Source organism: Pogoniulus pusillus, chromosome Z, assembly GCF_015220805.1.
Source record: "Pogoniulus pusillus isolate bPogPus1 chromosome Z, bPogPus1.pri, whole genome shotgun sequence".
Classification (NCBI taxonomy): Eukaryota; Metazoa; Chordata; class Aves; order Piciformes; family Lybiidae; genus Pogoniulus; species Pogoniulus pusillus.
In genome coordinates this window covers 27,164,297-27,190,840 of record NC_087309.1, presented here as the reverse complement: position 1 = coordinate 27,190,840, position 26,544 = coordinate 27,164,297, and the positions used below count along the sequence as shown (strand labels likewise).

Here is a 26,544-nt window from a genome sequence, read left to right as displayed (position 1 = left end):
TCCTGAATGATTTCTCCTGAGTATTCTTAGTGATATCTTTTGGTCTTACACGTGGATATGTCAGCAATTTGCTGCATAGAGCTGGAGTTGTTCGGAGCAGCAACACTCAAGGATTCTTTCTGATCATTGTTGACCCTCTGAAACCATAACAAAGATATAAGCTTTGTTTTTCTGAGAGATCCTATGATTTTTATTTTTCTGTGGTTTTGTTCTGTTCCATGGGATGTTCTTGGTGATAAAGGGCTGGGTTTTCTGCAGCTTGCAATTTCTGATGTGGGCTGATGGCTGCTACAGAGAGGGGAAGGGTAACACTCATTAATGTAGTGCACTGCAAAGAAGTGTCTGGGAAAATGTACCACATCATCAAATATCTCTGCAAGATCCCTGAACTCCTCAGGACTGGCAGCATCCACATCCCCTTGGAGCAGCATGCTCTTGGTGCCTGCAGAGCTAACCATTCTGCATTCCCTCTCAGAAGCACTATGCAAAGGCACACCTTGTACATTGCTGCTGCTTTCCAGAAAATATAGACCTGAAAGTAAATGAGGGATGTCAGGCACGGTGTAAGTTCTGCCATGTTGTCTCAGAAGTTTGGCAAGTGAGAACTGTACTGTAAGGAAGAGCAATCATTTATCTTTTCTCTGTATGATTTTAAGACCTTGGAAAAGTCATTCATGTGTTTCATTCCAAACTTGTGCTTTAACCTACTTGGAAACTGTCCCTGAATAATTCATTTGATGATGTTTAATTCAGCAACAGAGACCACAAAAAATACAGTGCTTTTACAAAATTATTATTCATATGGAATTGGTGGACACCGGTGGCAACATCTGCTAAGGAAGGTTGGACAGACCCCTACCAGTTCTGGATCCTCTGGTCCTGATGCTCCCCATTTGCTCTTGTGAATACCTCTGCTATCCTACTTGGGCTGCACATTTTGCCATCAAAACATCTGTTCCTCATGTTCCTGGTAAGCCAGCCCAATGCTGACTCTCCCTTCCAGTCTGGCTCCTGTAAACATCCAGATTGATCTAGGAAGAGTTTTAAATCATGTGCATTGAAGACTCAGCATGACTGAGTGCTCTTATTTACCAATATATGTGGTATTGTTACCTTGGGCAGCATACCATCAGGCAAATCACAGTTTGTCATTTGAAGAAGCAGTGGGCTGAGTTGACCCACGGGCAGGGTGGGTGGTAGCAGGAGGCTCTGTATCATCATTCTACAGCCCTGACATAAATTCAGCTCTCACTTCTTCCATTAGTGTGATTTAGTGCCAGGCTGGCTGCCCTGCTTGGTATGCACGCTTGAGCTATGCCAGAGAAATTCAGCATGCTTTTCTGTATCACAGCTTTTAATTAACACCATTTTCTGAGGTAAAACCTAAACCAGCATCATTAAGAAGATGAGATGATTTATCTTCTTTTATCTTTAAATTCTTAGACTTTAAAACATCTGCTAATCACTGCATCTGAGATCAACCTGGTCTCATAGTGTGTGTCTGTGAACTTGCGCTAGAGCCTCCACAGGGCTGGTTGCCTACCCAAGGTAAACAGTTGGGCACATATGTTTGCATCACTGAGGGCCTTGGACTATGGTTGCACTAGTGGCTCAGATGTGAAAACACAGGTCAAAGGACCCTCAGTCCCTTCCTGTGTCTCTCTGGCATATCTGCCTCTGGTCATGGGAATGACATCTCTGTCACATGTACTAGATGTTAGATGAGCTTCTTGCTGATGTCCCTGGACATAGGCAAGGTACTGGGCATGCTGTGATGCCCTTCCAACCATGAAATGACAACATTTATTGTTCCTATCTGCTCCTGTCTCAGTCATGGAACAGTACAGTTGTGCATGGTCTCAGTTTTTAATCTAGGTTTTATTTCTCTTCGGATGGCAAGACAGGCTATTTTAAGAGCTCTTCGGACAGAGTGCATTCAGTATCTTCTTCTGATTGTTGTGTTTATTTGTTGAGCATTGATTTTTCATTTGGTTGGAAATCCAGCACAGGTACTGGAGAGTGGAGGAGCTGGATGCAGGAGTACATTGCTGATGCTGTGGAGATCTCTAGACAGAAATTTTGTAGGTGTTTGTTTTTTCCTGGTTACTGACCTCACTGGCCAAAAAAAAAAAAAAAAAAAAAAAAAAGGAAAGAAAAAGAAAAGAAAAGAAAAAAAAGTCCAGGTAAAGTTGAGACCTTTGTTATCAGTAAGGTGATCCTGACACCATTAATAATGGAGAGGAAATGTAGACCAGTGTGATATGGTTGCTTAGTGGGTCTCCTTTTTCACCTGCCCATCTGTCTCATAACCATATGACTGGAGAGCACTAAGTAATTTTTCATGATGTTTCTGAAGTTTCTATACTTTATGAGAAGGAGAAACGCTTCTGTTTTCTTCTATCCTGAGCTGGCATATGGAGGACAAGAAGTGGCTTGACCATGTGCCCTCATTTGACTGATTTTCCAGTGAGCTACAATCTTGATTGGCACATCCTGATACCATAGACCCATATTGTCAGCTGACTCTGAGGTGGCACTGAAAAAAAACAGAAAGTTCTCAGCACAGATCAATGAATAAGTAATGCTAATGAAGGGGAGAAGACCCAAAGACCTGGGGATACAAAAGAGAGAGGAAGTCCTTCAGTGAGGTAAAGGAAGACAGGAAGAGTCAGGAGGAGGTGATCTGTCAGCATCTGTGGGTTGGGAAGGACCAGAAACTCCAGAACATATCTGTACTGAGTTGGTGGAGAGGAAGGACATTGCAAGACAACAGCAAATTAACTCTGTGGCAGGCAGAGAAGGACTTCAGCAACTGGTAAAGGAACTAGACTAGGTGATAGAAGTGAGGTCAAGGAAATCATAGAATGTTGTTAGAAGTGTAGGGTTGAAAAACAATGACATGAAAGAAAAGACTAAAAAGGACAAAGTAGAAGAGGAGGAGGAGGAGGAGGAAGAGGAGGAGGTAGTGGAAGAGACAGCCGAGGATGCAGTCGAGGAACACGAGGAAGAAGAAAGCCAGGAGAAGAAAAGCAAAAAGAACTCAAAGTCTGAGGGCACAGAGATTGATGGGGAAGTGAAGAAAAAGAAAAAGAAAAAAGCAAAGCGAAGAGATTATAGCAGTGAGGATGAGGATGACTATGAACACAGAAAGAAAAAGAAGAAGAAAAAAGGGAAAAAAAGCAAAGATAAGAAGAAGAAAGGTGACAAATCCAAGAAAGGAAAGACAGATGATAATTTTTTGGAGATGTATGAACAAGAGCTTCGGGAATATCATTCGGATGCCTCTAATGCGACAGAAGATGAGTACAACAAAAAAAAAGGTCAGCTCCATCGTTTCTCATCTCAGCTCTTGAGCAGGCAGTTGTGCTCTGGCCTTGATGATTCCTATCTTGAAATCCTCCCTGGGGGTGCAGGGACCTATCTGTCTGTGTGGGAAATATTTCTAACTAAATAAGTATTTTTCCTATGTGATGTGGGGCTGACAGATTGTGTCTGTATTAGCTTTTCAGTTTATGAAGTCACATTGCCCAGTGCATTGTCCTACTGCAATTGCACTGTTCTAATTAACATTTGCATTGCGGTGCAATCATCAGATGTGGACAGGCTGGACAGGGTCCACAGAGGAACCACAAAGACAATTCAAAGACTAAGAAACTGCCATATGAGGAAAGACTATGTTTGTTCAGATTTGGGGGGGCGAGGGAGGAAGGCAGTAAAAAAGCTTTGTGTGGATTTTGTCATAATAATAAGGTGATTTGTGGCTACTAAGAAGGGAGATCCTTGAGATTTTTTCCACACTGGTATTCTTGAGTAATTTTCTTAAGTAATCAAGATACATAAGAAAGATGCAGAGTTTTACTCAAGTATACATAGCAGGATCGTGCTGGTCATTTCAGCCGTCAAATGAGCAGTCAGTGGGATGCTTCAGGATTGATGTAGAAGTAGGTGGTCCAGAGCACTCCCCCTCTAACTGCTGTACATAAACAAATAGGCTGGAGAAATATTGCTACCCATCTCTAAACCTTAATAAATGGCCCACTGATTTTATGTACTCAGGGTACTTTGAATCGATGCACGATGAGCTGCACGGTGACTTAAGGTTTAGATGACATACTTGGTTTCTGTAGAAGAGCGTGGTCTGGAGAAAGATTGCAGCCATTGGCCTGACATCATCTAGACAGCTTGTGAAAAAATGCTACACTCAGCATTTTATCTGCTGGGTAGCAGCTTGTAATTTTCTGCTTCCCAGCAAACCTGCAGTGCTGCAGCAGAGAGGTGAGGAAACTTCAAGGCAAATAGCAAAGACCCATGATGTAGCTCCACGATCAAAAGAAAAAGTCCTTGGTAGGTAGGAGGATGATCCCAAGAACAGTAAGATTATCTCCTTATCAAAGAGGTGGGCACCCAAAGGTAATTGGATGCTGAAGAGTGACACCAGCTGCCTGTTATCTGTGTAATTAGATTGTGGCATGACACTTAACCTATTATGAGCACTATGGTTTCCCCATCCATTAATTAGAGTAATGACATGTCTTGTATGTGGCCATTCAGAGAACTGAACATACCTAAGGAATCTCGTAAAGTATCTCATGCTTGCAGTGTGGTTAGAGGTTAACTATAACTGATGACTTCTGTAATGCAACTCTAAGGCTCTACTGTGAAGAGAAAAATGTCTCTGATGCAGAAGCAAAAAGCCTTCCCATATACACTGTAGGCAATGGGCATAACCTACTTAATTTGTGATGGCATTTCAAGGTTGGTGAGCTTGTGTCTTCTCATATCACACGCATTTTAGAGCATTGGAATAGCAACTGTTGCACTTCTCAGAGAATGAATTTCCAGAAGATGTTTGTAGTAATCTCTCCATGGTCTTCTGATTAGTTTCTCAACATTTTCTGCTAGGAAGGTAACAGCTCATGCTTGGAACACTGGGGAATGAATTAAGCAGAAATTAACTGATTCCTATAGTCCCTATCAGAAACTTTAAAAACTTGCTCCAAAACTTGCAACACTTGCTATCATCACAGTCCCAGACTCTCCAAAAAACTTCTCACATGTCCAAAAGTCTCAGGGCTCTCGGAGGCGAACCATGGGCTGCTCCCTTGGATCATGGACTCTCCTCCTTGAGCTGTCTGTCAGTGTTCTGCACCCTAAATTTCCAGGTATGGAAGTGAGTGTACATCTATATAAGGGAAGCAATGGAAGGCAAGGGACAGGACAAGAGTGTTGGGTAGAGCACATGCAATCAATGAGCCACTGAAATTTTCCACCACCAAAAAGTTGCTGCTGGACCATTTTGACCCAACAATAAAAGCTCAGGAACAAACTCTAACTACCCTATCCTCTTGCCTGAGTTTCAGCTATTCCTTCTGCCATACACTGTGGTGCTTCTCTATCTGTATTGACTCAAAACTTAAGATTTTTGGTGAGACTTAGAAGACAAACCTGCCTTACTTCCAAAGGACCACTGAGTGGATTGACTGTTGATCAGGATTTTGAGAAACAGGTAACATCTCCCAGGAGATTTAGGGGTGTCATCTGCCTTTGGGTCTGGTGAATATTCTGTAGAAACATATTTCGCACCACAGTCTGTGATTCCTTTTGCTGTAAAAAGAAGAGAGAGAGATTGTAAATATTTTATAAACAGGGAGTCAATGGTGCCTATGTCATCTGATGTTGTCTTTGTCATACTGTATTAGCAAAGAGAGGAAGGGATCTCCTCATCACATCCAACTGATGAGTGAAGAACAAGGCAAATCCAGCTCCTGGGGACAGGAAGACAAAAGATATCAAGTGACTGGGTGATAGGTTATCTGAGAAAATTATAATGGAGAGTGCAAGCATTTTTAACTAAACTGCAGCTGTTGTCCATTCCTGTAATCCTGGTGTTAATTAGATTAATTATTTATTAATAAGTATCTGCAGAGTCCTTTCTGCACTGCAGTACGCAAAGCTCTGGGGGGATGTTATTGTTGCCTTTCCATACTTACAGAGGGCCTCCAAGACAGACTGACAGATTTTAAAGCAAGGCTATTAATGACATGATAAGAGACAATGGTTTAAAAATGAAAGACATTAGGTTTAGGTTGGACATAAGGAAGATTTTTTTTTTGTGATGACAGTGGTGAGGCACTGGAGCAGGTTGTCTAGAGAAGTTTTGAATGCCCCATCATTGGATGTGCTCATGGCCAGGCTGGGTAGAGGCTTTGAGCAGCCTCAGAACAAGAGGACACAGTCTCAAACTGCACCAAGGCAGGTTTAGGCTGGACATTAGAAAGAAATTCTTCACAGAAAGAGTGATCACCCACTGGAATGGGTTGCCCAAGGAGGTGATGGAGTCACCATCCCTGGAGGTGTTTAAAAGGTGGCTTTGTTCCGTGGTTTGGTTAATTAGAAGGGTCAGGTTGTACTCAATGATCCTAGAGGTCTTTTCCAACCTGTATAATTCTGTGATTCTGGGCTACTGGAAGAAGTCTATGACCATGGTAAGGAGGTTGGAACTTCCAAGCCAAACCATTCTATGGTTCTGTCATTCTTGACTTGTCCAAACAGTGCATACAGTGTTTAGTGTAGACTTAATCAGTGTAGTTAGTAGATTTATCAGTAGATATCCAGAGACTGTTCATATATCATCCTAGCTGCCTAAACCATCATTAAAGCTTTCATAGGTACTAGCTTCTTGAGGTTGAGAATGGATATCTAACACTTGAAATTAAACTTTCACAGGAACTCCATTTCTTTCTTTCTCCATGCCTTTGTTGTGGCATTAAAAGCTTGCCTATGATAGGGAAGAGAGAGACCTGCATGGTTATTTATCCTCCTTAGGTTTGGAGTCAGAGAACTATGAATGAAGGAACTGAGCATCACTGTGTTTTCTGAGTCACTTCTGCCAAAGCTGTGGGTTGGCAGGAAGAAATAAAATATTTCCTTCTCCAGAACTGTTTTTATGGCATTAACTGAGTCCTCCCTCAGACTAAGCTCTCAGCTTCTGTCTTGGTGACTCCAGCCTTGAGACATCTATGGGCTGTGGTAGATGGTGGAAAGCTCCCTCCTGTACAGTATCATAGTAAAGTGCTGCTTCTTCATGATATTCAGGGGCTTTGCACAGCTGCATCTCAGCAAAACAGGACAGCATTTCAGAGGCAAACAATCTGTTAATGAAAAAAAAAAAAATTCTCTTTTATTCTCTCTCTTTTTTTTCCCCCTCCTTCCCAACAAGTTTCACATGTGGATGCTGAGAAGTTGATTTGCTTCTCTTTAAAGGAAAGACACCTTTAAGTGGGTTTTCCTTGTCAGACTTGTCACATTTGGTCTCCACCTCTAGAGCCAAAGTTCCAAGGACTGTTTCATAGAGCATGAAGGATAAAAGCACTTCTAGAAAGTCAGTTTCTTAAATGGTATGTTTGTGTCATAGTAAATGGCTTGGAAAGTTTAGGTGGCTCATAATGCTAAAGATACCATAGATGTTCACTGGAAACATGATTCTAGTGCAAGTGAGAAAACCTTGGATAAGCTCCCAGGAGGTGCAGACTTTGAGACCGCAGTCATCTCTTCCAGGTACAGTTGCTGAGCACTTTGTATGAAGCACTGCTGGTATGAAAGGGTGAAGCTGGACTTCAGTGAACTTGGCAGTGCTAATAATAACTATAAAAGTAAGAAAGCTACTGAAGAAAAGCATACTTTGATTAAGACACTGTCTCAAATGGTGATGGGAGGAGGAAAATGGCTGCTATTGGCTGGTAAATAGGTAACAAGCAGTTTAATTTTTGTTTTTAACATGTGCCCTCCATTTTAACGTGCTTGTTACAAGCTCCTCTGGAAATTGCAGCAAAGGGTTACACAGAACATGATCAGTTTATTGCTAAGCTCTGTTCAATGTCATTTAGCAGCAGACTGCAGAGAGCAAGCAAGCCATGTGAGGTTGCCAGCTCTCTCCCTGTGCTATATACAGGACTGGAGAGGTGTATCACATACTCTTATGATAGATAGTCACCAGTTCTGGGCTATGTCCTGCACCCACTGATCTTCCTGTAGTGGGCCTTAGATTAGTATTCCAAACTGGAATGAATGAGAACTTCTCCTTGCAAAAAAGATACTTTTTTTTTTTCCTTCACAGTGAAGTGAGCTTTGGTTTTGGGCATAGAATGTGAATTCAGAAGAGTTTTATACCAGTGGCAATTTAGGTTTTGTGCTCTGGTGGGACAAGCACAACGTATTGTGGAAAGAACATGATGCTGTACCTGCTTTGGGTGTGTGATGGATCACATCCATTTGCATCTCAGCATTTTCCATAGCTACAAATGGTTGCATGAGATCACTTTTAGAGTGTATACCCAGGAACTACCAGTTTGTGTGACAGAACAAAGCAATTCACAGAATTCATAGAATGGTTGAAGTTGGAATGCACCTTTAAAGGTCATCTATTGTAACTGCCCTTGAGTGAGCAGAGACATCTTCAACTACATCAGGCTGCTCAGTGTCTTGTCCAACCTGACCTGAAATGTTTCCAGAGATGACTCTTCTACCACCTCTCTGGGCAACCTGTGTCAGTGTTTAAACATTGTCAGTGTTAAAAAAAGTCTTGCTTATATCTAGATTGGATCTACTCTTTCTTAATTTGAAGATATCCCCTTTTGCTCTGTTGCTAAAGGCAGTTATAAAAAGACTGTCTCCATTTTTCCTGTAGGCCCCCTGAGAAAGCCACAGAAAGTTCTCCCCAGGGCCTTCTTTTCTCCACCCTGAATGGGTTTGCTCAACCTGGAGAACTTTCACACTTTTTTTCAGACTGAAGAATTCAGCATTTTTCCATAGGAGACATGTTCCAGCCCTCTGATAATTTTGTGTCCTCCTCTGGACTCACTATAGCAGGTTCATGTATTTTGTGTGCTGAGGACTGTAGAGCTGGACACAGCACTGCAGAGGAGTGGCCTCACCAGAGTGGAGCAGAGGGGCAGAATCATGTTCCTTGACTGCTGGCCACATAGCTTTTGGTATAGTCCAGGATATGATTTGCCTTCTGGGCTGTGAACACATGTTGCTGGCCTATATTTAATTTTTCATCTACTGACATCTCCAAGTTGTTCTTGGCAGGGCTGCTCTCAAACCTTTCATTCTCCAGCCTGTATTGATACAGAGGATTGCCCTGACCCAGGTGCAGGACCTTGCACTTGGATGTGTTGAACATCATGAGGTTCACACAGACCCACTTCTCAAGCTTGCTCAGGTTCCTTTGGATGACATCCCATCACTCAGGCATATCAATCACATCTGTATTGTCCCACTGGAGAATAAAAGTTGCCTAGAGGTATCATGCTGAGTTGGGATCTTACAAGCTAAAAATTGGTAGTTTAGCTACTATGGACAGTGCTTTGCAAGAAGTCACAGTGGGTCTTTAACCTCTTTGGTTAATGCACAGAACTGCTGCTCATCACTGGTATGAATCATAGAATCAACCAGGTTGGAAGAGACCTCCAAGATCATCCAGTCCAACCTAGCACCCAGCCCTATCCAGTCAACTAGACCATGGCACTAAGGGCCTCATCCAGGCTTTGCTTGAACACTACAACTACCTGAGGGGTGGTTGTGGCCAGGAGGAGGTTGCTCTCTTCTCTCAGGTGACCAGCACCAGAACGAGAGGACACAGCCTTAGGCTGCGCCAGGGGAGATTTAGGCTTGATGTGAGGAGAAAGTTCTTCACTGAGAGAGTCATTGGACACTGGAATGGGCTGCCCGGGGAGGTGGTGGAGTCGCCGTCCCTGGGGCTGTTCAAGGCAAGGTTGGACGTGGCACTTGGTGCCATGGTCTAGCCTTGAGCTCTGTGGTAAAGGGTTGGACTTGATGATCTGTGAGGTCTCTTCCAACCCTGATGATACTGTGATACTGTGATACTACTGTGATACTTCCAGGGATGGTGACTCAAACACCTCCCTGGGCAGCCCATTCCAATGGCAAATCACTCTCTGGGAAGAACTTCCTCCTAACATCCAGCCTATACCTCCCCCCCACCCCAACTTCAGAATGTGTCCCCTTGTTCTCCTGCTGGTTGCCTGGGAAAAGAGGCCAACCCCCACCTGGCTACAACCTCCCTTCAGGTAGTTGTAGACAGCAATGAGGCCACCCCTGAGCCTCCTCTTCTCCAGGCTCCATGAAAAAGCAGTAATGTAAAGCGAATTACTTCAATTGTGTTGTCAATGATTATAAACATCTAAAGGGTGAGTGTCAGTTAGACTCTGGGGTAAGAATCATTTCAGTGTTGCTCAGCAGCAGGATAAGGAGAAATGAGCACAACTACAATCTGAGAAGTTCCCTCTGAACATGAGGAAAAAGATCTTTCTTTTGAGAGTGGCAGGGAACTGCGCCAGGATGCCCAGAGAAGGTGTGGGTGCTCCTTCTCTGAAGACCTTCCAATCCCACTTGGATATGATCCTAAGCAGCCTGTAGTAGGTGAACCTGCTTTGGCACTGAGGTTGGACTAGATGATCCCTTGAGGTGCTTTCAACAACAACTGTTCTGCAGTTCTATGATATAAACCTTTCAGTGCAAGCCCTTGCTGGTATGTAAAGGTTTAGGCCCTAACCTCTCCCCTGACAGGACCCATCAGCCCTAAGCAGAAGCCATTCTCTTAGACACACACATGATCCATTTGGGATGGCTGGGCCCAGCTAGCAGCCCTCAAAACAGCATCAAGGAACAGCTGCAGATGCCAGGCTGCCAAACACATGGCACAGCTGATGTGCCAGCTGATGCCTATAAAGCCCACGCACATGGTGGCTGCAGGTTTCCAGCACTGCTGCTCTTCTCACACCCAAAATACTTAAAGCTGAGCAAAATGGTGAGTTTGGCTTTATAACCCTGATTGACTGTGCCTGCTTTTTAATCTAAAATGTTTGGCTTTTTAAGCTTTGCAAGGAAATATCTGAGTGCCTCTCAAGAAAAAAATGGGTCAAGATTTTCCTGAGAGGCACATGCTAAATGAAAGTTAATATATTCGGCTCTTGGTGTGTTTCTCCCAACCCATGTGTCCAACCAGCCTGGATTAAATGATCCATAACAGCTGAGATATCCTCTCTGAGGAAGGTGACCTTTAGAGGATATAGGGTTGGAATAATTTAAGACAATACTTAATATTTTTCTGGGTTTTTTTGTTTGTTTGTCCTTTTAACCCTTAGGAAATTAAATGGGACTCTTGTGATTTTAGAAAATTGAAGATCCATCTGGATAGTTTTTCATTCTTTGGATGCAGAGAGAAAACTGAGAAGCTGCTTTTGCTCACAGATACAGTAGTCTCCTCCATCGGAACATGAAATTCCCAGTTTCTGGACTGCACTGGTATTTTGAGGATCATGAGTGTGGTTCCCACTTCTACTCTGAAAAAATATTATCTTCCAGGCTCTCTATGAAGCTGTTTATCATCATCTTCCTGGCAACTTGTACAAATGTCTGAATACTGTTCCATCGAAACCGCAGAATTATCTCCATCCAGATGGAAAGTCTAGGCAGAAAAATACAAGGGACTAAGCATAGACAGGTCATATTTTAATTCCATCTTGGGTTAATCATCTCCACAGCCTCAGGTCTGGTGTTTTATCCATCTGAGGCCCAGGAGAAGAGATTGGAGGTGTGGTTTGTACTAAGAGCATCTGACTGCTGCTGACAAGTTGTGGTTTACTGGAGATTCATGTGGCAGCTGTTGGAGGATACAGCTGGTATGTAACTCCCAGATCCACAGCACACTTTTTGTCGAGTTAAGACCTTCCCTTGGCTGAGTATTACTAGACCAACAAATATTTGTTTACTCTATGTGAGCACAGATATTTACCCAAGCACTGTCAGGAGAGTTTTCCTTCTGCCTTTTTTGTTTATTTTTTGTTTGGTTTTGGCTGCTGTGCAACATGATGTCACAAACACCTGAATGGCAACACTTTAAAACAGCCTGAGAATGGCAATTCTGGCTTTTGTGGATAGCTCTTTATGCCTCACAAGATTGACTGGACACATAGAATCATAGAATGCATTGGATTTGAAGGGATCTTTAAGGGCACCTAGTCCGACCCCTCTGCAAGGACATCTGCACCTAGATCAGGTTGTTTAAAGGGTTATAATTTCTGACCTTGAATAGTCTTAAGGGATGGGACCTTGTGATGCTTTGAGTGTTACCTGCCCCTCTACACTTTGGAAATCACCCAGACTAGACTCAGAGGCTCTAGAAATTGAATAAAGCTTTGTATTTATAGCTTAGCACAACCTATAAGCAGCTATTTACAATATCTATACAGTTATATGAAGAAATATACAAGTTAAAAGGTAATACACAACAGCCCTCCCAGAAACCTCAGTCCACAGGAGGGGCTCTCAACTGCCCTTCCACCTTCCTCCCACCCCTCTACCTTACCCAAGACTTTGCCTTACGACCAAGGTAGATTGGAGGGTCTGCCAGGGGGGTTGGGAAGCAGAAGGATTAACCACACAGATGGCAGGTTAGGTTAGAGAGAGAGGTGCACCCCATAAAGCCCAGAGAGTGACTCCGATATCTATATTTATGTTCTTGTTTTTATACATCTCAGCAAGCCTTTGAGTGAAGTAGACATCACCATTGTTTCCTTTTCACATCCTGTAATCTAGTTCTTCTCACCAAAATGTTCTAGCTAGCTTCAAACTAGCAGAGACCTCCAGCTATTCAGGGTTCCACTGCCTTTATAGTAAATAACTTCTTCATACTTCACATTCTAAATCTACCCTACTCTAGTCTAGAACAATTTCCCCTCATCCTAGTGCTACATGCCCTTGCAAACAGTTCCTACCCATCTTTCTTGTAGGCTCTCCTCAGATACTGTAAAGCCACTGTGAAGTCTCTTTGAAGTCTTCTCTTCTCCAGGCTGAACAGCTTCCAATCTCTCAGCCTCTCTTCATAGGAGGGGTGCTCCAGCCCTCTGATCACTTTTGACGCCCTGCTCCAGACCCAGTCCATCAAGTCTGTGACACGAAGCAACTGTTCATTGTTGCTGTAATCACATCTGCCTGCTGGGAAACTCCCAGTCTTTTTTGCACTTCACCCGTGATGTTCAGAGCCAGTGGATTTTTCCACGTAAGTTCTCCAAATCCTGCCTGACAAACCTGGTGGCCTTCGATGAACAGGTCACAACATTACTAGATGAGGGGCAAGCAACTGATGTCATTTACCTGGGCCTGAGCAAGGCCTTTGACACTGTCCCACGTCACATGCTGGTCCTCAAGCTGGTGACACATGGGTTTGATGGGTGGACCATGAGATGGATAAAGAACTGCCTCGAGGGCCACACCCAAAGAGTAGCTGTCAATGGCTCCATGTCCAAGTGGAGGCCAGTGACAAGTGGAGTCCCTCAGGGATCAGTTCTGGGACCACTCTTGTTCAACATCTTTGTCAGTGACATGGACAGAGGCACTGAGTGCACCCTCAGCAAGTTTGCTGACAGCACCAAGCTGTGTGGTGTAGCAGACATGCTGGAGGGCAGGGATCCATCCAGAGAGACCTGGACAGGCTGCAGAGGTGGGCACAAGCCAACCTCATGAGGTTCAACAAGACCAAGTGCAGGGTCCTGCATCTGGATTGGGACAATCCCAAGCTTAAATCTAGGCTGGGCAGTGAGTGGCTGGAGAGCAGCCCTGAGGAGAGGGACTTGGGGGTGCTGGTGGACGAGAAGCTCAACAGGAGCCAGCAGATGCATCTGCGGCCCAAAAAGCCACCCAGAAGCTGGGCTGCATCAGGAAGTGAGGCCAGCAGGTGGAGGGAGGTGATTCTCCCTATCTACTCCACTCTGCTGAGACCTAACCTGGAGTACTGCATCCAGTTCTGGAGCCCCCATTAGAAGAGGAATGTGGAAATGTTGGAGTGTGTCCAGAGAAGGGCCAGGAGGATGCTCAGAGGGCTGGAGCAGCTCTGCTGTGAGGACAGACTGGAAGAGTTGGGGCTGTTCAAAGAAAAGGTAACCAAGGTGACCTTCTCGTGGCCTTCCAGTATCTGAAGGGGGCCTACAAAAAAGATGGGGAGGGACTTTTTAGCATATCAGGGGACAGGACTAGGGGGAATGGAGCAAAGCTGGAGATGGGTGTGAGAGTGGTGAGAGCCTGGAATGGGTTGCCCAAGGAGGCAGTTGAGGCCCCATCCCTGGAGGTGTTTAAGGCCAGGCTGGATGAGGCTGTGGCCAGCCTGGTCTAGGGTAGGGTGTCCCTGCCCATAGCAGGGGGGTTGGAACTAGATGATCCTTGAGGTCCCTTCCAACCCTGACTGATTCTGTGATTCAATGATTTTATAGGAGTCTGTATCATGGTATTATCTCTATCAGACTTGCTCTGTGAGATGCAAGTCTTAGGAGATACTTAACAAAGAAGTAGGAGTTGGAGTTGGGAAGATCATAGTTTGTATCCATTCAGATTGGTTTGCATTGCTGGGTTTTCTTTGGTTTTCTAAGGAGCTAGCTGGATAATAGTATCTGTCTGTCATTAATGCTGAGTCATGGAGTTATGATTAACTTACAATAACATCTGTTAATGTACATGTAAATATAGGTAACAGACGTAACTTACATTTGTAACAAGGTTCTGACAAGTATTTATCCCTGCTTATGCTGCATATTAACCAGAAATAAAGCTGGAAGTTTGGTCTCAGGAGCAAAAGGTGCTGGTTCATCATCTGAGAGCTGAGAGTGGAGCAGTGTCACTCTCTGGCTTGAAGATGGTGTGCCAGCCATTTGCTGTTCCTCATGGCATCATCTGACTCTTGCACAGGAGTGGAATTGCTTTTCCTCTTACCCAAGTATTGGTGGTCAGTGTTGGCAGTGAAGAAAGCTTCTCTCCTTGATCTTGATTGTCCTGATGTCTAGAAAAGTGGAAGAAGCTGGAACTCCTCTTTGAATCTGGTGACACGATAAACAGTAGGGAATTACTTCTGGTTGTGCTCTGCAAACACTTTGCTCTACCACAGCGTTTGCTCAGTGCTGCAGGTAAAATCAGTGTCACATTTTACCCAGGTTGCATTATACACTTTTCATTGCACAACAATGTCTAATGTTCTCATCCACAGTTGTGATTCAGACACACCTTATGTCATGGCAGATCCTCCTTGTCTCCAAAAGATAATGGAAAAATGGAACCATAGAACCACAGAGTTTTGCACTGATTAAGAATGGGTTTGTCTCAAAAACGATCCTCTCCCCTGAAGCACAGTGTTTTAATCTACTGTGATTTTAACTTGAATAACAAAATCATGTTGATTACTAAGCTAAACCGACTTTGCTCTTCCAGCAAAGAGCTGAGGTGTTTTTCCAGGTGATGCTGAGGCAGAAGCTCTTTTAAGTGATAGCTGAAGTACCAGATGAATTGAGTTTGGCTTCCTACTGTGCATGAGAATTAAATGTGAATTTTGCAATAGCTGTTAAAGTAAAGCAAACTCCAAGCCACAAATACTTTTGCCTGTGGGAACAGGCAGGATGGTATTCTGCTTTGGGTTTTATATTTTCAGAGATAAATGATGTTTCTGAGCTCAAGATTTGAGCAATTTGCCTTCACTAGTGGTAGGTCTGCAGGAAAGTTGTCTAATTTGTGTCTATCAAGTGTCTCAAAATGCAACATTTTATTAATCCTGTAATTCTTTGTGTAATCTGTGAACAGCAAAATGTGTAACAGTGCACAACTGGTCCAAATATTCATGGCAAAAAAAAAAAAAATCCCTCTCTTTTGCTTTGAATAATTAATTTGGCATCCATGCTGGCCTCAAAAGCTGCTTTTGCTAAAGCATATAAAAAGCAAGCAATGTCTCATAGTGTGTGAGGCCCAAATCTGTTCACAGTTTTGTAGTATGAATCCAAAGTCATTGTGCTCAAGTAAATGGAGCTAGTTAGGATTTTCCCCAGAGTGAAAGAAGAATTTGACTCATTTTGTCCATGACAATAGATTGTTGCCCAAACCTTCGCCTGATAAAAGCAAACAAGCACCAATTTCAAAGGCTCTTCTTCACAGTCAAGGATGGTCCTCATAAAATTGTAGCTGTATTAAGTGTTTAAGTGGTGTGTTCATGTGCACACAGCATCATTTTGGCAAACACATTCTGCAACAGTCTTGAAAGCCTCCAAGTGTTTTGCATAAATGTCAAGGTGTTCTTCGGGTGCAAACATACACTGAAGTGCTTCAGGAGAGGCCAGAGTGATTAGTGCTTTGCATGAATACACATCAAGCGAGTGCTGAGAATTATCACTGAATCCCAACTGGAAATAAAGTGAAATGCAAAACATTGCTGCTGCACAAGGTGAACACCTTCTACTAAATGGGTGCATCTGCAGGCAGCTCTTCACCTGCAAAAACAGACAAACAATCAAAGCAGTTTGTGCTGGTTTGGCTTTATATTCAAGGTGCAGACAGCATCTCAATGGGTTCTTCCACTTAGCTCTTGCTCAATTTGTACATGCAACCTAGAGGTAGGAGTTTGCAGCTCTTTGAGGAAACAGTTCATGATGAGGGTGGTGACATTTACTACGGGTGTGGTTTATGATGGTATATTATAGATAGCTCAGAGAGGAATCATAGAATGGTTTAGGTTGGAAGGCACCTCAAGGATCATCCAGTTCCAACCCCCTTCCACAGGCAGGAACACCTTGCACTAGAACAGGTCACTCAAGGCCTCATCCAACCTGGCCTTGAACACCTCCAGGGAGGGAGCATCCACAACCACCCTGGGCTGCCTGTTTCAGTATTTCTCCACTGTGCTAGCTCGAAGCTAGCTAGAATGTTTTGGCAAGAAGGACTAGATTACAGGCTGTGAAAGGGAAACAATGGTGATGTCTACTTCACTCATAGGCTTGCTGAGATGAATAAGAGCAAGAATCAAAACACAGACAAGGCACTACTTTTTCTGGGGAGCTTGAAGGTACATTTCTCTCTCTAGCCTCTCTACCATCTCTCTGATTAATCCACTTTGCTTCCTAACCCCCTGGCCCAACCTCCATTCTTCCTTGGAACTGGGGTAAGGTTGAGAGGGGTAGGGGGAAGGTGGAAGGGTGGTTGAGAGCCCCTCCTGGGGATTCAGGTTTCTGGGAGGGCTTTTGTGTTTCTGCATTACCTTTTAACTTGTATATTTACCTTTTAACTTGTATATCTCTGTATATAACTGTATATACCCTGTAAGTATCTGCTTGTATATTGTGCTAAGCTGTAAACATAAAAGCTTCATTCAATTTCCAGAGCTGGCTGAGTCTACTCTGGGTGATTTCCAAAGTGTGGGGGGGCAGGGAACACCCAAACCATCTCAACCACCCTCACTGTAAAGAACTTCCTCCTAACATCTAGTTTAAATCTTCCCTCTTCCAGTTTAAACCCAATACCCCTCATACTGTCATTATAAGACCTTGTCAGTAGTCCCTCTCCAGCCTTCCTGTAGGCCCCCTTCAGATGCTAGAAGGCCACTATAAGGTCTCCTCAAATCCTTCTCTTCTCCAGACTGAAGAACCCCGACTCTTCTAGCCTGTCCTCATAGCAGAGGTGCTCCAGACCTCTGATCATCTTCGTGGCACTCCTCTGGACTCGCTCTAACATTTTGGTGTCCTTCTTGTGCTGGGGCCTCCAGAACTGCACACAGCACTCCAGGTGGGGTCTGACGAGAGCAGAGTAAAGAGGGAGAATCCCCTCCCTTGCCTGCTGGCCACACTTCTCTTGATGCAGCCCAGCACACAGTTGCTGCCTGGGCTGCATATGCACACTGCTGGCTCGTGTTGAACTTTTCATCAACCCAGACCCCAGGTCCTTTTCCTCAGGGCTGTTCTCCAGCCATTTGCTACCCAGGCGTGGATTTGTGCTTGGGATTGCACCAACCCATGTGCCTTATACTTGGCCTTGTTGAATGTCATGAGGTTGGCCTGGGCCCATCTCTCCAGCCTGACCAGGTCCACCTACATGGCATCCCTTCCCTCTAGCAAGTTGACTGTGCCACATAACTTGGTGCCATTTGCAGACTTGCTGATGGTGCACTTGATTCCTCTGTCCATGTCGCTGACAAAGATGTTAAACTGCACTGGTCTCAGCACTGACCCCTGAGGGAAGCCACTTGTCACTGGTCTCCACATGGACAGGACTAAAAAGCTGGGACACCGAAGGGTAACAGCATGCCTCCAGAACTCTGGTGTTTCTTGCACACTGGAGTGTTTCGTGTGTGCAGCCACCTTGGACTTGTCATCCCTTATGTCCGTTTGCCTTTGCTCATAACGTGGCTCATCTCTTATTTCTGCTTTCTGTCTTCCTTACCCAAACCTTCTGATGACTTCACATCAGCTTTGCTGTCTTATTACACTTGTTTAACTATTCCTGAGGCATTAGCCTTATCTTTTTTTTTCTACCAAGGGCCAGTCTTGGTAGACAACAGTTAGACACTGTCATGATCTCCAGCTCAGTTCTTCATATTCACCATATGACAACGTGACCTGAAAGGATTTCCAGTCACTGCCCTAGTTGGTGCTAAGCAGTTCAATGTTGTTGGAGTCAGAAAAACCTGAGTTTACCAGCCAAAGCATCCATCTACCCTGAAGATATTCTTTCTTGGTGGAGTTAAGGGAATTTTCACACTCTTAGCTGGAGTATCTCAGTGTCCTCTTGTCAGTCTTTACAACATTACAATAATTTTAGCAACCATTTTGAAACAAGTGCTGCTTTACTCTGGCCATTGAATAAACAGGTTTATATTATCAGCTCTTTCTGCAGGACAGGGAGATGTATGTAGGTTCTTCCAGCAATGCTGCAATGCAACCTGACACTGATTTTATGCTGTTTGTATCCTGTGCTTGAAATGACAATTCTTGAATGCTTATTTTCAACAAAGAAGCTTGTGACTGTCATCTCTTTTATTGAGCTTGTGTATAGCCATGAAAAACAGTAATAGCTTTGCAGTCCATAGCAAATCAGTTCTGTTCAGCTTACTGAAACTTTCTCCAGTTTCTAAAGTCTTTATGTTGGGTATCTGAACTGTGGAGTCAGCTGGGGATTGTGAACCAAATTTCAGTTCACTGAAACAACATTTGGAAGAAAAGAGTCTGTATTAGGAGGCTTTATTAAATGTTTTGTATTGACTGCCTAGCCCTTTGGGAGAAAAATAAGATTTGGAGGCCACCCTGAAAGTCAAACATTCCTTTGATGGTACTGTAGATTATGGTAAATTGCCCATGTTCTGTGTCCATGTTCATGAAGGCTTACCTTCACACTTGGGGTGAGACTGGATGCCACCACCACTAAATGTAGGTGTCTTCCCTGTATGTGGCTAGTGAAAGCAGGATGGTGTTCAATCTGGGCTTTAGTACTCCTCCTTTTGATTTTTCAGCCTTTCTTTGGGGCTCCTCTACCCATGCACGAGTGTCATGATTTGCACCCTATTGTCTGATCAAGAAGGAAATAGGTAGCTGCACTGCTATCCATCTGTAGATAGGCCAAGAGATCACTGCTAAAGTCATCTTAGCATGTGAGGCCAGCAGGAATACATATAAAGATATTGGTTTTCACATCATGCAAGCCAGAAGTTGATGCAAGGCTTGGAGAAAAAGTTCAAGTTTGAAGACCTACTTATACAGGAAAATCAGAAACTCTGAAGGTGTGCAACCAGTAAAACATTGCAGTGTCTGCTTACAACTGATCTCTCAGATGACTCTGTAGAGGAGATGTCAACTGGATTGAGCTAACCCTCCCAAACTCCACTTTGACAGTAAGCCACATTAAGAAGCTTACCCATTGCCCATTATAACTCAGCTAAAAGTGAAACCACTACATAGTGACATTTCATAAATTAGCAAGAGGGGGGAGATTTTGTGGATGCACTCAGAAATTTCAAGGGTAAACATAAAATCCCTGTGGATGCTCTCTCTATTTACATTTAATGATCGCTTAATGAGGAGTCTGAAGGCTGGATGATCCTGGTGGTCCTTTCCAACCAAAGCGACTCATGGTGATTAGATGTTGTGCTCAGGGATTTGGTTTAGTCAAGGACTTGCCAGTGTGAAACTAATGATTGGATTTGATGATCTTGAAGGTCTTTTCCAATCTAAGAAATTCTGTGATTCTGTGAAGAGTAGGAAGCAGACAGATCGGGAGTAATAGACCAAAACTTCCTTGTATCCCAAAAAGCTTTGCTCTAATTTGACTTTATGAGTTGGACCAAGCAAAAAACCCCAAAGGAAATCTTGAATTAACTATGTGTACCACTGTCAAAGAATGGGGAAACAGCAGCCTTTGTTTTTCATTATTTTGCAAAGAAATACTGTAGTTTTGTTGTGGCTTGGTTGTTGCTGTTGTATTTGCTTTCCCCTTCTATTTAACGATGCAAACTGGATAAATACTTTTTAAGGAAACTTTGTCTGGAAATAGATAGATATTCCATGTGAAACTGATGCATGTGGAAGGCAAGAAAAGTGAAAAAAAACAAACCCAAAACAACCAAGTAGCTGAACTTAATTACATGGTGCAGGCTGTTAAAAAGTAGTTGGGAGATTCTGGAGAGTTTATGTAGACACTGTTTGTCATGCAGAGGATTTTTAAAGTTGTATCTGTCCTCCATAGAAGGAAGCATTAATGCTCGTGGTCCTGAGAATATTTACAGCAGTGGTGGAGGTGAATCCTTATCAGGCGATTGAGTTTTCTTGAATGGTGGAGAGGAGTTTGAAAAACCAGAACTCAGAATGAGTGCAAGACTGGAAATGCCAGAAGACCATCCAAAAAGACAGTAAAGAAGCTGGTGGGGAGGAAAGACCTAGCTTGCATGATGAAACATATGCAATACCTGAGATATTTAACTTCTGTTTTTTTTCCCTTCACAGCTGAGGCAGTGAAGTAGCAAAATCAATCTTGCTACTCTGGATTCCACCCTCGGCTAGAAGTGTGACTTAACAGAAATCCAATTTCAAGCTTTTCAGCTAATTAGGCTTTATTGTCTCCAATGATAAAGTACAAGATGTTTGTGTTTGGGATTTGTTAAGGCTGGGGACATGTTCTCTCAAAGCTAGAATACCAAATTATTCACAAGTAAACTCCTAGGATGGTTCAGAAATGTAGCTAGTCTACAGCTCTTGCAGTCTTTATCATGGATGCTGTTTGCAGAATCACAGAAAGGTAGCAGTTGGAAAAGACCTCTGGAGATCATCTAGTCCAACACTCCTGCTAAAGCAGGTTCATCTAGACCAGGTTTCACAGGATTGTGTTCAGGCAGGTTTTGAGAAGAAGAGACTCCACAGCCTCTCTGGGCAGCCTGTTTCAGTGTTCCATCAACCTGACAGTGAAAATGTTTTTCCTTATATACCTGGGTTATAATTTGTGCCCACTGCCCTTTGTACTGTTACTGGGTACCACTGAAAATGGACTGGTCCCATTCTGTACACACCTGCTCTTTAGTAATTGATAAAATTCCCTCTGAGTCTTCTCCAAGCTTAACAGCCCCAAGGTCTCTCAGCCTTTCCTCATCAGGGAAATGATGCCAGTCCCTCATTATCTTGTTCCTTAAAAAGGGGCTTGGGATACAAAATGGTTCCTGACCCTTGTCCTGCCACCATCCCAGCACTATAGCCTTTTCTTCCTGCTGGGTTCTCAAGCTGCAGAGATGGTCCAAGCAAAGCTGACACCAATCAGCTCCCAGTGACTGGTGAATGTGGGACAGGCTGTGGATGTAGTCTACCTGGACTTCAGCAAAGCCTTTGACACTGTCTGCCATGACAAGCTCCTGGCAAAGCTGGCAGCTCAGATTCACTCTGTGCTGTGTCAAGAACTGGCTGGATGGCAGAGCCCAGAGAGTGGTGGTGAATGGTGCCACATCCAGTTGGCAGCTGTCACTAGTGGTGTTCCCCAGGGATCAGTGCTGGGCCCAGTCCTGTTCAATATCTTTATTGATGATCTGGACCAGGGGATTGAGTCCAGCATTAGTAAGTTTGCAGATGATACCAAGCTAGGAGCAGCTGTGGATCTGTTGGAGGGTAGGAGAGCCCTGCAGAGGGACCTGGACAGGCTGGATGGGTGGGAAGAGGCCAATGGGATGAGATTTAACAAGGCCAAGTGCAGGGTTCTGCATTTTGGACACAACAACCCCAAGCAGCGCTATAGGCTGGGGACAGAGTGGCTGGAGAGCAGCCAGGAGGAAAGGGACCTGGGGGTACTGGTAGATAGTAGGCTGAAGATGAGCCAGCAGTGTGCCCAGGTGGCCAAGACAGCCAATGGCATCCTGGCCTGCATCAGGAACAGTGTGGCCAGTAGGACAAGGGAGGTTATTCTTGCCCTGTACTCAGCACTGGTCAGGCCACACCTTGAGTGCTGTGTCCAGTTCTGGGCCCCTCAATTAAAGAAGGATGTTGAGGTGCTGGAACGTGTCCAGAGAAGGGCAACAAAGCTGGTGAAGGGCCTGGAACATAAACCCTATGGGGAGAGGCTGACGGAGCTGGGGTTGTTTAGCCTGGAGAAGAGGAGGCTCAGGGGTGACCTCATTGCTGTCTACAACTACCTGAAGGGACACTGTAGCCAGGTGGGGGTTGGCCTCTTCTCCCAGGCAACCAGCAATAGAACAAGGGGACACAGTCTCAAGTTGTGCAGTGGGAGGTCTAGGCTGGATGTTAGGAGGAAGTTGTTGGCAGAGAGAGTGATTGGCATTGGAATGGGCTGCTTGGGGAGGTGGTGGAGGGACCATCCCTGGAGGTGTTCAAGCAAGGCCTGGATGAGGCACTTAGTGCCATGGTCTGGTTGACTGGACAGGGCTGGGGGATAGGTTGGACTGGATGATCTTGGAGGTCTCTTCCAACCTCGTTGATTTTATGATTCTATGAAAAAAATAAAGGAAACAATCCTGGATCTGGACTGCTGGGCTTTCTTGTGTCTTCAGAGGAAGCAGACAAACACAATGTGCTTGTGAAGAGTGTCTTTCACAAGACACTTTTATTTATTTTCATAAAATATGTGGTGGTTTGGGTGTACCCCCCACACACACACACTTTCCCAGACAGAGCTAGTGTCACTGTTAGTATTAAAGTTTGATTTTCTTCCTGCAAAGGGCATCATAGTCCGTGTGTCCATGACACCCTGGGAAGCTGTTGAAATCATTTGCTTGCACAGCTAGCCACACAGATGAAGGGCTGGACAAGGGGTGACAGAGCTCCCTTCTGCTTCCAGGGCTGCCCCTATGGCACTTGTCAAATGCAGTGACATGCTGATGTCACTAACCCAGCCCCTCCTTTTGTCCCTCTGTGCAAAATGTATTAAAATCATGCTAACCACAGCATATGCTCAGTAATGAGAAGTGCAGGTCCTTGGGCAGGGCTTGGCACTTCTGTCCCAGTTAAAGCTGCTCGTAGTGTGCGATGCTTTCGATGCGGTGTGTGGAGGCTGCATTTAGGTTTGTGAATCTAAATCCCAAATCTGGACATGCTCGTGGCTTGTGATTTCTTGCAGCTGTGAGAATTTTGTTGTGGAATTAGAGAAGGAGTTTGATTTTTAAGGGGATTATGTTTTTGTTTGGTGGTAGTGGTGTCTCAAACATGTAATTTCTTTGTATTAAATTATCTCTGTGTTTTAGGAATTGGAAAGTGGAAGTAGATCTGTCTGGTTTACAACTTCTGTAAGGAAATCAGGGTTAGAAGTGTAGATGAGGTAACACCAGTATCCATAGTGGTACAGTAGACTAGTTCAGGAACAGGTTTCACTTGATGTAACGTGGGAAGGTGTGTCGTGACAGACACTGCCTGCCACATAACTTAGCAGTCCTAACACTTCTCTAGCAGCGAAGCAAAACAAAACAACCCCCTCCAAACCAAACCACAACAAAAAATCCAAACGAAAAATCCCAAACAAACAACAAAAAAAGCCAACAAAACATCACTAGCAACTCGCCTCAGCTTTTGCAAGGTCGCCAGGAGTTTAGAGTGTTATGATGATTTCTTTTCTGCCCTTTTCACAGGAAATTGCCTTCAGCCGTGTTCCCACCGGCATGAAAGTGGGCACAAATTGACCTTGCTTGCTGAAAAGACAAACAGGGCCAGATTTTGCTGGGTCTCCGTGGGGAAAGAGGGAACTATGTGTTAAAGGCCCTTTTTACCAAATGAAAACTTGGAAAGGGATGCTCAGATGAAACTGCCCCTGCGGCAGTGCCTACAGGGCACTCTGGCAGTGATAAGCACTTCCATTGTACAGATTGCAGTATGTTTCGAGATGGGCTGCTATGGACAAGTGCAGCGATATTAAAACCGGATGACGTAAGCATGCTGTTTCCACTGCAGAATCGATACAACACTGAAAACCACGAAGTGGTCAGTGACGAATCGCGAGGGCAGGGCAGACAAGAGTCTTCCTCCTGTTAACAGCTAATGTGAGGACATTGTCCGCACTATTCCAAGCATCTCCTGTTGGAATGTGTGACCGCAGAAAGGAGGAAGGTGAAACGAAAACATTGTTCATACATATTACTCATATGCAAGCTGTGGATTTCATATTCTAATTTTTTCTTCTAAAGAAATCTTTTCTCCCTTTCAATCCATTAATGTAATACACTAAGTCAAGGGATTCTCAAAATGTAGCCAGTCACAGATCATCATTTACTGCATTTATTACAATGAGATTTTCCATCCTATTTACATTCATGGAAAGGTGAGGTTAGGGATTTTTTTTTCTGTTTCTGTGCAATCGACCTGATGGAAATGAGGAGCAGCTTCTGAACAGTTTTCAATGAGTGCTTTGGGTTTTGCTCTAACACTCTGTCTTCATTCTTTTCTGTTAAACTGGTTATTTGATTTCCTCTCCATGATGCTTTGAGGGGTGATTGTCAGTGGGGAAAATATTTGATGCTTAGAGTCTTGATACGGGTTTTGCCTTTTTAAATATATGTGTGATGCACTAAGGAAAAGATGGACACTGTCAAAATGCATAACAGCTCTGAGGCACCCATGAAGGACATTTTTACAACATTAGTTCTGAGAAACTACGTATTAAGCAGTTAGAAGAAAAAAAAATATGAAAGTTCATCCATTCTCTCCAGCTTATTGGACTGAGCCTGAAATGTCATGATTAGCTAATGACCTTTATGTGATCTAAAGAAAAAAAAAGGGCCATTAGGGTGCTTGGTTTGCCTGTAGGAAAAGTTTCATAATGTCCTCCAATTCATTCTGTGCTGAGCCAGAAAAGACATGTCCTTCAGAAAATTAACCTATTCTCAAACCTTAAGTTTTGTTCTAACTTCACTTACCATCTTGCCTTAGAAATGTGTGTCTAGCTGTAATTTCAGTCTACCTATCACAGTATCACAGTATCACAGTATCATCAGGGTTGGAAGAGACCTCACAGATCATCAAGTCCAACCCTTCACCACAGAGCTCAAGGCTAGACCATGGCACCAAGTGCCACGTCCAATCTTGCCTTGAATAGCTCCAGGGACGGCGACCTAGTTTAACCTACTGGTCATTGCATCTTGTCATACCTGTCTCCACTTGAGCAAAAGGCTATTTTTAACTTGCATATCTCCAAAGAAGACATCAATGTGTGTTAATAAAGTTGGCACTCAGTCTACCACTTGGAAAGATAGATTGATAGAACTTTGAGACTTTAAGCATTTTCCTACCTTATTCTCATCATGAATTGCCATTTGGTGCCTGGTAACATCTCCAGAACAATTGAAATGCAAACTTTCTGGCTGCAGTGATTTCTCAGCTTCATGCAAATATATTATCAGAGCAAACTGGAAAGCAAGCATCACGTTGTCAGGAATATCAATGAAAAATGGCTCAACACCTTAACTCTAATGCATTACACAAATTCAAGTCATAGGCAATATGTGCACATGCATTATTGTAGGGGAGGTGATATGTTCACAGAGTAGTGTTTTATTTTCAGCAGTATCTGTCTTAACTCAATTCCTCTGCCCATGTAATATGTCCAACAGTTTTAACTTGTTGCAGTGATAGTCACTAATTATGCTCATCCTGAGCAGAGGCTGTCCTGATGTTTTGACAGTGGATGTCTCTGAGGTCTGTGTTTCAGCTCAGGTTTGAATCTATAATGGTTAGGCTGAGGGATTTATCCTGTTGTCTTGATCATTTTTTCTCTCTGTCCACAGTTTATGAGGTGGTAACAGTGACAGGAGATGTCCGGGGAGCAGGAACAGACGCCAATGTCTTTGTTACTCTCTTTGGAGAGTTTGGGATCACTCCCAAGACTCATCTCACAAGCAAGTGAGTATCTGGAAGGAAACTGATATCACCAATTTCTGTTCTTCAGTACCTTTTACTGCATTTTGATGGAATGTGCAGGTAGATATGGAAAGAATAAATCTACAAGGTCTTTCAAGAACACCAGGGAAACCTGAAGTTTTGCTGTTAGATATTTCTTACCAAATCCCTTGCAAATCTGCATTCCACTCTGTAGGTGGAAATGTGTCTTCTGATCCATATTATATAAAGCTTACACTTGCAAGGTGCGGGGATACTTACATTTCTTAAAGGTTAAATTAGGAACTCCCAATTTAGGAGCTGAGAATATCCATCACTTGTTGAAATGGACATGATAGGCCATGTTCACATG

General features: G+C 43.8%; 2 protein-coding genes across 2 annotated transcripts in view; both read left to right on the top strand.

Annotated features, from left to right (window-relative positions):
• Positions 1-2,899: 2,899 nt before the first annotated feature.
• On the top strand, positions 2,900-24,057 carry LOC135192923 (protein SREK1IP1-like). Its single transcript, XM_064176316.1, has 2 exons — positions 2,900-3,320; positions 23,933-24,057. Exons 1-2 carry the CDS (start codon positions 2,900-2,902, stop codon positions 24,055-24,057), a joined length of 546 nt encoding a protein of 181 aa, XP_064032386.1.
• A 176-nt stretch (positions 24,058-24,233) lies between these two features.
• LOXHD1 (lipoxygenase homology PLAT domains 1) overlaps positions 24,234-26,544 on the top strand; it is a 188,098-nt gene continuing 185,787 nt past the window's right edge. Inside the window, exons 1-2 of the mRNA XM_064176315.1 lie at positions 24,234-24,327; positions 26,081-26,195. Of these exons, the coding sequence (XP_064032385.1) occupies positions 24,234-24,327; positions 26,081-26,195 (209 nt within the window). The remainder of the gene's footprint in view (positions 24,328-26,080; positions 26,196-26,544) is intronic.